The 15,728-nt window shown below is 49.1% G+C and overlaps 2 protein-coding genes across 2 annotated transcripts in view; both read left to right on the top strand.

Moving 5' to 3' along the window:
• The window catches only part of SOS2 (SOS Ras/Rho guanine nucleotide exchange factor 2), a 52,815-nt gene extending 47,201 nt beyond the window's left edge, over window positions 1-5,614 (top strand). The window contains exons 20-23 of the mRNA XM_056851642.1: window positions 99-360; window positions 2,554-2,598; window positions 3,972-4,081; window positions 5,114-5,614. Of these exons, the coding sequence (XP_056707620.1) occupies window positions 99-360; window positions 2,554-2,598; window positions 3,972-4,081; window positions 5,114-5,614 (918 nt within the window). The remainder of the gene's footprint in view (window positions 1-98; window positions 361-2,553; window positions 2,599-3,971; window positions 4,082-5,113) is intronic.
• A 4,520-nt stretch (window positions 5,615-10,134) lies between these two features.
• On the top strand, window positions 10,135-15,032 carry VCPKMT (valosin containing protein lysine methyltransferase). The gene is made up of 5 exons (XM_056851121.1): window positions 10,135-10,442; window positions 11,888-11,998; window positions 12,781-12,853; window positions 14,545-14,664; window positions 14,889-15,032. The coding sequence occupies exons 1-5, from the start codon at window positions 10,135-10,137 to the stop codon at window positions 15,030-15,032; spliced, it is 756 nt and encodes a 251-aa protein (XP_056707099.1).
• The last annotated feature ends 696 nt before the right edge of the window (window positions 15,033-15,728 follow it).

Raw genomic sequence — 15,728 nt, 5'->3', positions numbered from 1 at the left:
CAAAAAGGCAGGAGCGGAGGCTTGGTCATAAGGCTCTGCGTGCCTAACACTATATTCTCTACCCCAGGGAAAAAAAAGGTGTTTTATTCTCTCTGCAGCCTAGGAAAACAACCTTTTCTCTGAAATCTCCTGGAATAAGGCCCAACGCAGGAAGGCACAGCTCTACGTCTGGCACTCAGCGGGGCCACCCGACGCCTCTGGAAAAGGAGCCGTACAAGATCAGTTTCAGCCGAATCACTGAAGCCGAGCAGGAGTCGGTGGCATCAGCGCCCACCTCACCGAGCATCCCCTCCCCCCCACCGGCGTCTGCCTCGTCAGAGCTCAGCGTGTTCCTGGATATCGACCTCAACAGCTCTTACGGTGCGTATCCTGAACCTGCTCGTCTCTTTGGTCACTTTCTGGGCTGCTGACGGAGCTGTTCGTGTCTTTTGCACCCTTGGTTTGCCGCTCCATTATAGAACCTGAAATGTGACGCAGATGGTGGGATCGGGTTACTTTATTCTCCTTTCTTTTGGGAAATCTTACGGGTGGCTTCCATCGTATTCCCTATTTATGGGTGTGAAAGCTGGTAGGAAGAAAGTAGATTCCTTTGAAATATGGTGTTGGAGGAGAGTTTTACGGATACCATGGACTAACCCTAGAAGCTAAAATGACTAAACTGAGGCTATCGTATTTTGGTCACGTCGTGAGACAACAAGAGTCATGGGAAAAGACAACAATGCTAGGAAAAGTTGAAGGCAGCAGGAAAAGAGGAAGACCCAACAAGAGATGGATTGACTCCATAAAGGAAGCCACAGCCCTCAATTTGCAAGACCTGAGCAAGGTTGTTTTGGAGGACATTGATTCACAGGGTCGCCATGAGTCAGAAGCGACTTCACGGCACTTCACACACACACACACACACACACACGGCTTGACATATTTTGAATGTTATCTTTTTGTTACTTCCTTTCAGCGTGAGCAGTCCTGTTTGTTTTGAATAGTTGGTTTTAAGGGGCGCAATAGGACCTCGATGGCTCTGTGCCTTTAACTCCAGGGCAGCTTGCTTCCCATATAATTCCTTTCTTGCTTGAATTACATTTATATCTTGTCCTTACTTTGGCTCAGAGTGGAGTATTCACAAGCCTGTTTCAGATATACTTTAAATGGCTCCTATCCTCCGCCTTGATCTTGATGCAGTCATTTCAGTGCCTCTAGCATCGTTACAACTTTATGGAGCCTTTCTAGTCCCCTCTCCTCCTTTTTCCTTGTGTTTTATAGATGGCAGGCCCCTATGGAAGGTCCCTGTATTTTATTTTGTTTGTATGGTGCCTAGGGTATTTATGAGCTTTTTGGGTTATAAACAATAATGGGCTGAGAAATATTGGGTTGTACCCCACCAACCTGGAAGGTTTTAAGAGGGGAGTGGGCATGTTCATGGAGGAGAGGGGTATCCATGGCTACTAGTACAAATGGATAATAGTTATGATGCATACCTAGTCTCTCCAGGATCACAGGAGTTATGCCCATTATATCAGGTGCTGTGGGACACAGGCAGGACAATGCCGCTGCAGTCGCCTTGTTTGTGGGCTTCCTAGAGGCACCTGGTTGGCCACTGTGTAAACAGGCTGCTGGACTTGATGGGTCTCGGTCTGATCCAGCAGGCCCCTTCTTATGTTCTCATTGTGGAACTCCCTGCCATAGGATGTGGTGATGGCTGCCAACATGGAAGGCTTTAAGAGGGGAGTGGGAGTGTTCATGCAGGAGAGGGCTATCCATGGCTACTAGTCCAAATGTATACTAGCCATGATGCATACCTATTCTCTCCAGGATCAGAGAAGTATGCCCATTATATTAGGTGCTGTGGAACACAGGCAGGATGGTGCTGCAGCAGCTGTTTTGTTTGTGGGCCTCCTAGAGGCACCTGGTTGGCCACTGTGTGAACAGACTGCTGGACTTGATGGGTCTTGGACTGATCCAGCAGAGCCTTTCTTATGTTCTTCACTCCATTAATATTGGAGCCACCTTCTGGCCTAAAGAGTCTTCCTCTAGTGCCTCAGAGGAAAGTGCTACCATTAGTGGAACGGTAGAAGACAACCCACTGTCTGACTCAAAGCCAAGTTAAGTGTAGAATTGGACCTGTCTTTCCTGCAACTGAGCACCCACTCTACCCTAGTATTCTCCAAAAAGCTCCACATTTCTAAAGTTTGAAACAGAATGAATTGAGTTCCATTTCCACCACTGCGATTTAAATTTTTTAACAATTTTGGTGCAGAGTACGCACCAGATCCTGTTGATCAGCTCAAGAACAAATTAGTTGGAGAGCAATAGTGACTATGTGTTAAATTCTATAAGAAATGTGGTAATTAGAGAATTTTTAGGGCAGAGGATGTCTCTTAGAGCAGATAGGCTGCGGGGAGGCAAAAACATGCATCGTTGTCCTTGTGTTGAGTTTAGGGGGTGGAGCCCTCGGTCTTTTATGAACAGCGGACAATATATTTATTGTCAACCAGTGCTCAGTGTTCAGAAACTGTTTTGCTTGATGCAAACGATCTTTCTTCCTTCACTTTGCAGGGAGCAACAACAGCATCTTTGCACCTGTTCTTTTGCCACAGTCAAGTGAGTAGCCATTCTGCCCCTGCCAAAATTCGAGATTGTTTGCATGATACAAGGAAGTACAAACATTTTAGTTGTGTAGGGAAAATGGGTTGTTTTATAAAACCCCAAAATGATGAAAGGTTCACCCGCAGCTTTAACAAACAGATTTCCTCAGTGGTCATTGCTAAGCAACCACAGCATTCCAAGGCTTGGTTTCTGTGAGTAAAAGGCAGGGGAAAGGGGTAGGGTCCTTTCCAGTTTTTGAGGGAAGAGCCAGGCCTGACAGCAACCACTGGGTGACTTGATACCACCTGACTTTCATGGCTCACCTAGGCCTGGCTGCTTGCTACTTTTCCAACAGCAGCCACCCTATGAAAGCTAGCGTGGTGTGGCGGTTAGAGGTTCACACTAGGGTCTGGGAGACCCAGGATCAAATCACCTCTCTGCCATGGAAGCTCACTAGGTGATGTAGGGTCGGTCAGCCTTAATCTACCTCACAGTGTTGTTGTGAGGATTTAAAAAAAGAGGAAAAGGATAATAGGGTTGCCAACCTCCAGTCCCTGCCCTTCCCAATCCACCCACAAGTCTCTAGGAATTCCCCAACCTGGAACCGGCAGCCCTAGCAGAAGAATTAATGTAAGGTACCTTAACCCCCCCTCCCCCTCGCGGAGAAAGGTGGGGTATAAATGAAGAAAATAAATAATAAACATAGCTGAAGATGGAAGGCAGATAAAAGGTAGTTTCGTCAATGGTTGAGAAGGAGAGAAAGAGGCCGGGAAAGGGCATAGGATATGGGGGTTGCCAGGAGGAAATAATGTAAAAAGGAAATAATGTAGGGAGGAGGATACAGGGAAAAGTGATCCTCCCCCCCCCAAAAAAAAGTCCTTGAGCTTTCCCCGCCATGCGAGTGGGCTGGGCCCAGCAGCTGACACAACACCACAGTTTTCCTCAGTAGAGGCCTCAGGAGGGCAACTGAAGAAAGGGGGCGGATAAAGGTAGGTTGGCTGTTGGGTGGGAAGGAGAGAAGGAAGCAGGAAAAGGGGAGAGGGTGGGGGCTTTCAGGGCCGGAAAGAAGGGACATTAGATCTGCCCCCGCAAGTTCCTTGCAGGTTCCCACTTGTAACAACTAATTTCCACATTGTGGCGTTGACCCCAGGTGAACAAGAATGAGTGTACTGCTTAGGAAGCCCCCCAGATTTTCAGGTTTTACTGGCCTGTGCTTCATGTTAGAAATGCCAAAACCAGAGAGAACCCTCTCTTAGGAGAGTTGCTTAAGGCCTAATGCATTGAGGTTGTGCAGCCCAGGTTATAATGAAGAATGACCACCATTGAACAAGACCCGTTTCTCGTTTACCCTGTCCACAAAGTCCTGTCTCTTTCTTCCCTCTTGTCAGAGTCCTTTTTCAGTTCCTGTGGGAGCTTGCACAAACTCAGTGAAGAGCCTCTGGTTCCTCCTCCGCTCCCTCCTCGCAAGAAGTTTGATCAGGATTCTTCTACTTCAAAGGTATGTCGCCCTGCTTGAGAGAACCTTCCCGGGAAATCTGTTTGTAGAGTGAATGGAGAAGGGGGCTCGAGTCCAAACGTGGTTTCAACTTCCCCCGAGGCCTCAGTGGTCAGCCTCTCTTGTGCTATAGCTGCCATCTCTCATTGAACGCTTCTACTGGGAGCGTTGAGATGTCTTCTGCAACTTCCATCTTCATATAACCAGGTAGGGCAGTACAGCTAGAGTCGAGTTTAGTAGCACCTTAGAGATCAATAAGATTTTTGGGGGTGCGAGCTTTCAAGAGTTGCAACTCCCTTTGTCAGATACCTTCATCAAAGGGAGCTTTGACTCTCTGGAATTCATACTCTGAAAATCTTGCTGGTCTCTAAGGTGCTACTGGACTCGAATCTAGCTGTTCTGCTGCAGGCTAGTTGTCCTCTGAAACTGGGTCGGGTAGTACGCATCTGTGTAGCTAACGGGCTTTCGAGCTCACGATTGACAGAAGTGAGGTGAGACAATTTGGCATCTTGCAAGTAACAGCTTTTTTTTGTTTTAAGAAGCAGATTTGTAGAACGGGACGCACAACTCAGAAGGCAGCATGGGCCAGATTGGTGTAGTGGTTAAGAGCGGTGGTTTGGAGCGTTGGGCTCTGATCTGCAGAGCCGGGTTTGATTCTCCACTGCTCCACACGAGTGGCAGAGGCTAACCTGGTGAACCGGGTTGGTTTTCCCACTCCTACACATGAAGCCAGCTGGGTGACCTTGGGCTAGTCACAGCTATCTTAGAGCTCTCTCAGCCCCACCTACCTCACAGGGTGTCTGTTGTGGAGAGGGGAAGGCGATTGTAAGCCAGTTTGAGTCTCCTTTAAGTGGAAGAGAAAGTTGGCATAAAAAAACCATCCTCCTCCTCCTCCTCCTCCACTACAGCTAAGGGGGCTGCCCCTCTAGATGTTTTCAAGTTGTGGTGGCAGCAACTCCCAACTGATTTGAGTAAAAAAAAAAATGGGTGGAGGAGGAAAACAGTCCTAGGAGATTTCTTCTTTATGTCTTTCAGGGCGGTTCCAAATCCGATGATGATCCTCCCGCCATTCCACCCCGGCAGCCCCCTCCTCCAAAGATACAGCCACGAGTCCCCGCTTACACCGGCCTGTTAGAGCAGCCGCTGCAGAGCCCTCCCCCACCCCCTCCGAGAGACCCTCTTCCTGACACCCCCCCTCCAGTACCTCTTCGCCCGCCAGAGCACTTTGTGAACCTCGCGTTCAACCTTCAGCCGCCGCCCGTGGGACGCTTTCACAGGGATCCTGACCGGCTCCGGGAAGCCAACACATGCCCGAGCTCTCCCAGCACTCCTCCGAGCACACCGTCGCCTCGGGTACCACGTCGCCTGTGTACCCTCAGCCCAAGCCCCAACAGCCTGGCCGCTCCTCCCGTCCCTCCGCGCCAGAATTCCAGCCCTCAGCTACCAAAACTGCCACCAAAGACTTACAAGAGGAAACTCTCCCACCCGCCTTTGCACAGACACTCTTCGCTGGAGAACGCGGAAACGCCTCAATGACCTCGACTACAGTAGTCATTGACACTGGAATGTTAGCTGTAAAGCTCCGATCGTCTTAATTTATTCCAACGAGGCAACCTTGTTTCAGTCCTTTGGCCGAGCGCCGCCGAGGCCCGGAGCGCTGCGGATTGAGGGGGACGCTCAGAAATCGGAACAGCCGGAGCCAGCCCGCCTCCTCCCCGTCACAATCAGCCCAGCCGCGTTGTCCTCAGGGGATCCGTCGCGCTGCCTTCTTCTCATCCATTCGGTGCCGATAGTTTTTGCCAGTACAAAGAGCCTAGATTTTGCACTGTAACCACAACACTAACGTGAATTTCGAAACTGACATCTGTTTTTTGCACTGAGCCAAATGGTTTGCTGGTGGGATTCCCCCTTTCCCCCCCAAAAAAACTGGAGCACGAGCGGCCTTTTCTACACACATACTATTTTTTTCCTCAGGGGCACAATTCACTGGGGACGCTGGCAAGCTTCATTGAAAGGAATGGGAACCTTGCTGTGCTCCGAAGCTGCTCCATTAATTTCGATGGAGCTTGTCCGGAAGAGGTTCTGAGTGGATCGTGCCTAGAAGGGGTGGAATTTCCACCCGAGCATGAAGACGATAGATCACGTTACTGATTTCCCCCCCAAGACCTCTTTGCCCTCCTTTGCCTTTCAGAAAAAAAATTGTTGCATAATTTTACGAGGCTTGTGAATGACGTTATTGCTGTTCTCAAATGTTAAGTCGATACCCTGTCTTAATTTCCATTGATTATTTTGCTGCTGAAGATAATGAGAAAGGAAAAGCGATCATTATCCTTCAGAGCACATTGTGAGACGTTTGGTTAGGTATGGAAGTGAGGATTGCCTAACCCAGTTATCAAAGAGTATTTAGCATGCATTATGTTCAGTTGTGCCTTGTTTTCATTTGGGCAGCCAGAGGTGTCTTAAGCTAAAGTGTTGCCTGCTGTTTTGGTGAACAAAGCTAGCGCGTCATATTATGTACAGTTGTTTATAGTGTATATTTACAGATTAATAACCTGTATACGTTTCTGTGACTGGAGGCCTCCTCTGCCGTTTGTGAACTCCTGTGCACCGTTCACAGTCGTAAACATTTTTCCTGTTCACAGGAGAACATTTTTGCCTTCAGGAACAGAATCGAATTGACTCTTCTTAAGGATTTCACTTAGAGTTTCATTACAGGGGTCTCTTTTTGGAAACTGGTGATGTCTTACACCAGCAAGCCCCAGACAGCTTTATTTTGTTTTTCAGAGATGTAAAAAAAGCGAGGAAGACATTCCCTCGCCCATAGAACAACGCCACTTTCTTTAGTTGAAGCCGGCACGGAAAACGTGCCTAGTTCTGAGTACTGTAGAATCCAAAAGCCTTTTTTTCTGGACTGGTCTGTGGCCTTTTACTGTGCTTTGTATCAGAGTTCTTAACCAGATTAATAAATCAACCCGGTCTTAATTTTTAAGAAGGCGTGATCTAGTGATGCTTTCCTCGCAACGTGTATGAGAGGGGGCAAGACACCCCCCTTCGTGGCTGATTGACACCAGAGAGGCCAAGACATTTTGGTGTCTGAGGTAGAGAATAATAATATTCCTGAGGAGGAAAATATGTGTGATATTTAACTTTTTAAAAAATTGCATCACATTTTTCTCCCACACTGGGGACTCAAAGCAGATTGAACACATAAAGCTGCCTTATACTGAATCAGACCCTTCTCGGTCCTTCGAAGTCAGTATTGTCTACCCAGACCGGCAGTGGCTCTCCAGGGTCTCAGGCGGAGGTCTTTCACATCACCTACCCACCTAGTCCCTTTAACTGGAGATTCCGGGGATTGAACCTGGGACCTTCTGCATGCCAAGTAGATGCTCTGCCACTGAGCCAGAGCCCCTCCCCATTTAACTGTCTCTTATTTATAATATCTTATTTGTAATATTTAAATGTTATGTAAAACATTAATCTTAATTAATCCATAGTTTCAGCTTGAAAGACGTATATCTCTCTGGTCTCTTCTTCCCCGTCAAACCATTTATAGAGGGGCAGGGAGCTATTCCTGTTGGCAGCAGAGGATAGGACTCGCAAGAATGGGTATAAATTAAGGGCGGAAAGGGATCGGATGGATATTAGGGGGATTTTTTTTTTGTTATGGTAGGAGTAGTTCAGCAGTGGAATCGGCTCCCTAGAGAGGCGGTGAGCTCCCCCTCTCTGTCAGTCTTGAAGCAGCAGCTGGACAAACACTTGTCAGGGATGCTCTAGGCTGATCCTGCACTGAGCAGGAGGTTGGACTAGATGGCCCAACTCTACGACTCTCTGGCCAGGGGTTCCCCAGAGAGGGCATCTACCAGGCCCAAAGAGACCAGCATGACCATCCCACTCCCTGACCACACCCACCCTGGCATGGTTCTGTCTTTTCAGAGGGCCCATCACTGAATGGACCGACCCTCTGTGCCAAATGGCACGCCAGTAGCAGGAAAGGCACAGGTGAACAGGTGGCAAAGGGTGGCAGCACACCATTGCTATCCCCCAGGTCACACACTGCAGCCACGAGGCCTTGTATGCGCCTGAGAGGACTTCCAACGTCACACGAGTCCACCATGACCGGCAGGATGACCACATGCAACAGATTCAGTACCAGGCAGACCCTCCATCACCACCACCCGGTCGTATGGCACGCCCTGTGCCATAAGTGCAAACACATGCTCGCAAGTGATCCAGAAGGTGTCGTCCCGCCATTTCAGGGTGAACAGTTCTTTCTCTGCCACGTGGCTCACTGTAGAGGTGGGTACAAAAGAGGAAGAGTCCAGTGGCACCTTAAAGGCTAATAAAATTTCTGGCAGGGGATGAGCTTTCGTGAGCCACAGCTCACTTCTTCAGATACAGCTAGACTGTGAGTCCATCTTCTCTCCTCAAGGATAGATGCTCATTTTCTGGCTGTAGAAGAGGGTCCAGCAGCACCTTAAAGGCTAACAAAATTTCTGGCAGGGGATCAGCTTTTGTGAGCCACAGCTCACATTCTAGCTGTATCTGAAGAACTGAGCTGTGGCGCACGAAAGCTCCTACCCTGAAATAAATAAGTGATTTTATGTTGTCTGGAGATCAGTTGTAATTCCAGGAGATCTCCAGGCTCCACTGGGAAGTTGGCCACCCTAAATTTTAGCATTGCAGAAAATGGGGACATCCTCCTTTTGGGTGGGTTCATGGAATTCATATAGGATCATAAGAGTTGGAAAGGGCCATAGAGGCCATCCAGCCCAGCCCCCCTGCTCAACGTCAGTAACTCCGCAGAATACGTAGTAGAAAAGAGCAAGAGTCCAGTAGCGCCTTAAAGACAAACAAAAATATTTTCTGGCAGGGTATGAGCTTTCGTGAGCCACAGCTCACTTCTTCAGATACGAAGTGAGCTGTGGCTCCCGAAAGCTCATACCCTGCCAGAAAATATTCTTGTTCGTCTTTTAAGGTGCTACTGGACTCTTGCCCTTTTCTACTACTGCAGACAGACTAACACGGCGAACCACTGTGAATTATCGGCAGAATACGCTATTCTATGGATTCTAGAGGGCGAAAACGCACGGGAGGCTTTGCCTTGGATTTGCCACTCCCTAAATGCAGATTTCCCCCCAGCCAAATTCTGAGAACTCAAAAGATGAGCCCCCACGCCGCGCAGAGTTTTGAGAATTCAGATGGGGGGAAATGTGCATCTATAGCAGGGGTTCTCAACCTTTTTTGCTCCTTTCCCCCCTTTTACCATTGTTCAGAATACAATTCCCTTCCCAAAATGTGTGTGTGTGAAGTGCCCTCAAGTCGCATCCGACTCATGGCGACCCTATGAGTGAAAGTCCTCCAAAATGTCCAGTTTTTGACAGCCTTGCTCAGATCTTGCAAATTGAAGGCCGTGGCTCCCTTTATAGAGCCAATCCATCTCTTGTTGGGTCTTCCTCTTCTCCTGCCGCCCTCCACTTTTCCCAGCATGACTGCCTTTTCCAGTGACTCTTGTCGTCTCACGACGTGACCAAAATACGACAGCCTCAGTTTTATTCATTTGAGCTTCCAGGGTCAGTTCAGGCCTGATTTGATCTAGAACCCACTGATTTGTGTTTTGTTTTTTTGTTTTTTGGCGGTCCACGGAATCCGTAACCCACTTCCCCAAATAGTCTACCTCAAAAGGTGCATTCCCAATAACATGCACTTTGCTGAAGAGTGGTCCCAGTCCCTCCCCGCCCCTTGCTGAGAACCCCTGATCTAGGGAGCGGCAAACCCAAGGCAAAACCTCCCGCGCGGAGGATGCTGCAGAGTTAGGCGCGTGCACTCGCGCGGGCCCGCGCGAGGAGGAGGAGGAGAACCTGACCGGGCCTGCAGGCCCCGCCCCGCCCAACCGCCCTTCCCAACCGCCCTTCCCGCCTTCCCTGAGGGGGCGGAGCCAGGCCCGGCCCCCTTCCCAACCGCACTTCCCGCCTTCCCTGAGGGGGCGGGCCTGGCGGGAAGGGCGGTTGGGAAGGGCGGTTGGGCGGGGCTTGCAGGCCCGGTCGGGTTCCCTCATGGCGTCGCCGCCGCCGCCCTCCTCCTCTGGCGTGCTGGAGCGGGAGGTGGTGTTGGGCCGGGGCGGCTGCGGGTCGCCGCCGCCTCCTGGGCCGGCAGTGGGGCTGCGGGTGGCGCAGCGGGCCGGGGGCGGGCCGGGGGTGGTGGTGTGGGACGCGGCGCTGGTGCTGGCCCGCTTCCTCGACAAGAGCGCGGCCCACCGGCCCGCCCCGCCCGGGCGCCGCCTCCGCCTGCCGCTCCGCCGCAAGGCCGCCCTCGAGCTGGGCGCCGGCACGGGACTCGTCGGCCTCGTGGCCGCCTGCCTCGGGTGCGCGCTCGCCGCGGGCGGGGGGGGGAGGGAGGGGGTCCCCACAGCAGATATTCCCCTCAGGATCGCCCCCCCATCCGCGTGTAGGGACCTGCTCCCTTCCCCAGGTTGAGGTGTAGGGTTGCCAACCTCCGGGCGGGGCCTGGAGCTCTCCTGGAATTACAGCTGATCTCCAGACATCAACCACTTATCTAGTTATCCTGTCTGTCTATCTGTGTCCTGTCTGCCTGTCTGGCCGTCTGATAATTCACAGTGGTTCGCCGTGTTAGTCTGTCTGCAGTAGTAGAAAAGGGCAAGAGTCCAGTCGCACCTTAAAGACGAACAAAAATATTTTCTGGCAGGGTATGAGCTTTCTGGTAAGGTATGATCTGAAGAAGTGAGCTGTGGCTCACGAAAGCTCATACCCTACCAGAAAATATTTTTGTTCCTCTTTAAGGTGCTACTGGACTCTTGCTCTTTTCTTCTGTCTGCCGGTCTGTCTATCTCCTGTCTGTCTGTCGTAGTAGAAAAGGGCAAGAGTCCAGTCGCACCTTAAAGACGAACAAAAATATTTTCTGGCAGGGTATGAGCTTTCTGGTAAGGTATGATCTGAAGAAGTGAGCTGTGGCTCACGAAAGCTCATACCCTACCAGAAAATATTTTTGTTCCTCTTTAAGGTGCTACTGGACTCTTGCTCTTTTCTTCTGTCTGCCGGTCTGTCTATCTCCTGTCTGTCTGTCGTAGTAGAAAAGGGCAAGAGTCCAGTAGCACCTTAAAGACGAACAAAAATATTTTCTGGTAGGGTATGAATGAGCTTTCTGAAGAAGTGAGCTGTGGCTCACGAAAGCTCATACCCTGCCAGAAAATATTGTTGTTCGTCTTTAAGGTGCTACTGGACTCTTGCCCTTTTCTACTACTGCAGACAGACTAACACGGTTACCCACTGTGAATTGTCTGTCTGTCTCAGGCTTGCTATACAGAGGAAGGCACTGGCAAAACCACTTCTGTTAGTGTCTTGCCATGAAAACCCCAAAAGGGGTTGCCATAAGTCGGCTGCGACTTGACGGCGCTTTACACACACACACCTATCCATCCATCCAATTTCATCATATTGTCAGCGTATGAAGGCACCCTCTGTATTTAAGACCATTCTGTTTTGCAGGGTAGGCTGTTTCAGCAGATTTGGCTGTGCGTATTTAATTTGTGCATTGTTTTTATTTTGGTAATGGACTCTTCCATTTTGCATACTTGCAACTTACCGAGTAGGGAATTAAAGGCGAGATATAAATATTTTAAATAAAATAAATCTGATTTAGTAGAGGTAAAACAGAAGGCAAGACCAAGAGAAGAAGTGTCTTATGAAGGATCCAAACGTTCAGCATGTCTCTGTTGTGCTTTCTTACAAGTAAATATACAGGGTAGACCAGAAAATTAATTTAAAAATAATATTTTGTCCCCTTTTGTAGGGCAAATGTTACAGTTACTGATCTCGAGGAAGTCCAAGATTTGCTGAAAATGAACATTGAGAAGAATCAACATTTGGTCACTGGTTCCATTCAAGCCAAGGTACTGAAATGGTTCGTATCAACTTTGTTTCGCAAGTTACTTTTCCCCAGACTGCAACCCAGTTCTTTGTGTTTGTTTCATCAATGCCCTTTTCACTAGCTGATTTAAATCTTTGACACTGTAATGAGGCTCGATAACAGCGTGGTGTAGTGGTTAGGATCAGTGGTTAGGATCATGGCTACTAGTTAAAATGGATTCTCTCCAGGATCAGAGGAGTATGCCTATTATCTTGGGTGCTGTGGAACACAGGCAGGATAATGCTGCTGCAGTCGTCTTGTTTGTGGGCTTCCTAGAGGCACCTGGTTTGGCCACTGTGTGAACAGACTGCTGGACTTGATGGGCCTTGGTCTGATCCAGCAGGGCTTTTCTTATGTCCTTATGTTAGGAGTCTAATCTGGAGGACCGGGTTTGATTCCCCACTCCTCCACATGAAGCCAGCTGGGGGACCTTGGGCCAGTCACAGTTCTCTGTGAGCTCTCTCAGCCTCACTTACCTCAAAAGGTGTCTGTTGTGGGGAGAGGAAGGGAAGGACATTGTAAGCCGCTTTGAGACTCCTTAAAAGGTAGAGAAAGTCAGCATATAAAAACCAACTCTTTTTCTAAAACCCCACATTGCTTTTGCTTTAGGTCACCTGTTCCACACCTCGATTGGAACAAACTTAACTTTTTCTGTATTTTAAAGAGTTGTGCCCTGCCTGAGTGTTAGGGTGGGATTGGGCTGAGAATTCACAAAGAGATACTGAATTTACTCTTCTGTATTGTGGAACATACATCCCCTGCTTCCTCTTGTGTAGGGGTGAAGAAGTAACAGACTTCCTTCCTGCGCCGGATTATATACTGATGGCAGATTGCATCTACTACGAAGAGGTACATTATATTTCTTTCTCCTCCATCACTGGAAGAAGGTATCTTGATGATGGTGCAAATGAGTGGCCTTGCTTCCACACCTGGCTGGAGGTGGGCATCCAGTTCATGGCTGGCAAGGTACAAGGCAGGGGAGGGACTGTGGCTCAGTGGTAGAACATCTGCTTGGCATGCAGAAAGTCTCAGGTTCAATCCCCAGCATCTCCAGTTAAAGGGACTAGGCAAGTAGGTGATGTGAAAGACCCCTGCCAGAGACCCTGGAGAGCCGCTGCCAGTCTGAGCAGACAATACTGACTTCGAGGGACCAAGGGTCTGATTCAGTATAAGCAGCTTCATGTGTTCACGTGTTCAAGGCAGATAGCAGCTTCAGCCAGGCAGGAAAATATTTGTTTATTTACTTAAATATTTATATCACCCCTTATCTTGCAGGAGCCCCGTGGCGCAGAGTGGTAAAGCTGCAGTACTGCAGTCGAAGCTCTGCTCACGACCTGAGTTCGATCCCAACGGAAGTTGGTTTCAGGTAGCCGGCTCAAGGTTGACTCAGCCTTCCATCCTTCCGAGGTCGGTAAAATAAGTACCCAGCTCGCTGGGGGTAAAGGGATGATGACTGGGGAAGGCACTGGCAAACCACCCCACAAACAAAATCTGCCTAGAAAATGTCGGGATGTGACGTTGCCCCATGGGTCAGGAATGACCTGGTGCTTGCACAGGGGACCGTTACCTTTTTTTTACCTATCTTGCAGCACAAAGCAGTTTACACATCACAATTAAGAACACTGAAATTTAAAATATAGAAAATAAAATCCCCAAATCCCCGTCAGAAGACACCTGCAGTCTGTAAGAAGCCTGAGCAAATAACACAGCCTTGCAGTGCCTCCGGAAAATGTCCCTCTTCTAGGATCCCTGGTCAAAGCTCCAGTTGGCTTGGGGGTGGGGTGGGGATAAACTCTAGACAACACCCCTTCAGGAGCTTTGGTTCCCAGAGCTTGGGAGAACAACCTGGATTAAGTTTGTGACGTGGGTGTTCTCTAAATTGATCCTTGAGGTTAGCACAAGAGCTGTACTTAACGAGCAATTAAAAATGGAATTTGTGGTGATGGCCACAGGCATCAATGGCCTTAAAAGGGGTTTAGACAGATTCATGGAGAAGAGGTCTATCAGTGGCTACTAGTCACGGTGACTAAAGGAAACCTCTGAATCCCAGTGCCGGGAGGCAACATCAGGGGAAGGCCTTGGCCTCTGAGCCATGTTGTTGGCCCTCCAGAGGAGCTGGTTGGCCTTTGTGTGAGACAGGATACTGGACTGGATGGACCCCTGGCCTGATCCAGCAGGGCTCTTCTGATGTTCTTATCAGGGAAGGCCAGTTGAAAGGACCAGGCAGTAGATGATGTGAAAGACCTCTCTTTCTGAGACCCTGGAGAGCTGCTGCCAGTCTGACTTTGATGGACCGAGGGTCTGATTCAGTAGAAGGCAGCTTCATGTGTGTTTGGTTCAGTAGAAGGCAGGCTTATGTCTTCTTGTCCGAGAGGTGTTTTTCCCCGGCAACTGATCCTGTGAACTGACCCTCCAAGCACTAGTCAGCGGGAAGTGTTCAGCTTTTTGGGACATACTGGAGTAGCCCTTTGCCCACCCTGGTCTTGTAAACAGTGAAACAATGTTTAGTGGCAAATCTGTTGTCTGTTTTTTGTGGGCAGTCGTTGGAGCCGCTGATCAAGACTCTGAAGGACCTTTCTGGTCCAGAGACCCTCATCCTTTGTTGCTATGAAGAAAGAACTATGGGTAAAAACCCAGAAGTGGAGCAGAGATTCTTTGAGGTTAGTCCTCTTTGTATCTCCTGATGGACTTCTCACTGTGGGGCTGGATCCCGTGGTGGTCATGGGTGGCAGGCAGAGGGAAGGATTTCGGTATCAAGATTCAGAGGCTGAAATCTCAAAGCTAGGGTCTCAGAATTACACTGGCTGGGATCGTGAGAGAAACAGACATCCTGTGGGTTGAAAGACGTTGTACCGTTAGTTCCTGATGTTGTATTTTATTGTAGCTTCTTCGGAAGGATTTTGAATTGGAAAAAGTTCCCCTAGACAAGCACGATGAGGAATATCGGAGCGAAGACATTCTTATCTTTATAATTCGGAAGAAAAGAACGGTAAATTCTAGTTGCGATAAGCAGGGAGGTGACTGCTGACATTTGCAGACCACCATGTGCTCTTCTAAGCCAGTGGCTGGTAGCTCAAAACATTTTCCATAATCGGAATCCTGCCTACATTGTTATTTAGAGTTGTTGCCCACCTGAAATCCAGTTTCAATGTCTTTTTTACCATAACCCTGTGAAGAATTAGTTATTAGTCCGGCACAAATGCAGAAGTGGCTCTCTGCGAACAATGTGGAACTTAAAACAGTGTCTGTAGCAGGTTCCCAGGAACTGGCCCATCCGGTCTCAGACCTTCGCATCAGTGAGGTGATCATCTCAGGAGGCTTTCTACTTGAGAACGCACACATTCTCCCCTTTACAACAGAAATTTTCACTCCCTTCTGATTTTGCCCTATGCGTGGTTAGCGTTACATGTGCACTAACTTTAAGCATGAGAAGACCAGAGTCACTGGAAAAGACAATCATGCTAGGAAAAGTGGAGGGCAGCAGGAAAAGAGGAAGACCCAACAAGAGAAGGATTGACTCCATAAAGGAAGCCACAGCCCTTAGTTTGCAAGACCTGAGCAAGGCTGTTAAGGATAGGACATTTTGGAGGGCTTTGTTTCATAGGGTCGCCATGAGTCGGAAGCGACTTGACGGCACTTCACACGCACATCGTTAGGCAAGGTCCCTCACAAACATAGTTTGCAAACCCAGTATGAGCTACATTTTCAAACTGGCTTAAGGAGG

Source organism: Euleptes europaea, chromosome 6, assembly GCF_029931775.1.
Source record: "Euleptes europaea isolate rEulEur1 chromosome 6, rEulEur1.hap1, whole genome shotgun sequence".
In the NCBI taxonomy this organism is placed as follows: Eukaryota; Metazoa; Chordata; class Lepidosauria; order Squamata; family Sphaerodactylidae; genus Euleptes; species Euleptes europaea.
Note: the sequence above shows the minus strand (reverse complement) of the source record. Positions and strands in the feature narration are given on the sequence as shown.

Excerpts from the sequence above, each read along its gene's own strand:
- VCPKMT (XM_056851121.1), top strand. The coding sequence starts at position 10,135 with ATGGCGTCGCCGCCGCCGCCCTCCTCCTCTGGCGTGCTGGAGCGGGAG. Across the intron at positions 11,999-12,780 it reads CAAGCCAAGGTACTGAAATG|GGGTGAAGAAGTAACAGACT; the intron begins GTTCGTATCAAC and ends CCTCTTGTGTAG. Across the intron at positions 14,665-14,888 it reads TGGAGCAGAGATTCTTTGAG|CTTCTTCGGAAGGATTTTGA; the intron begins GTTAGTCCTCTT and ends ATTTTATTGTAG.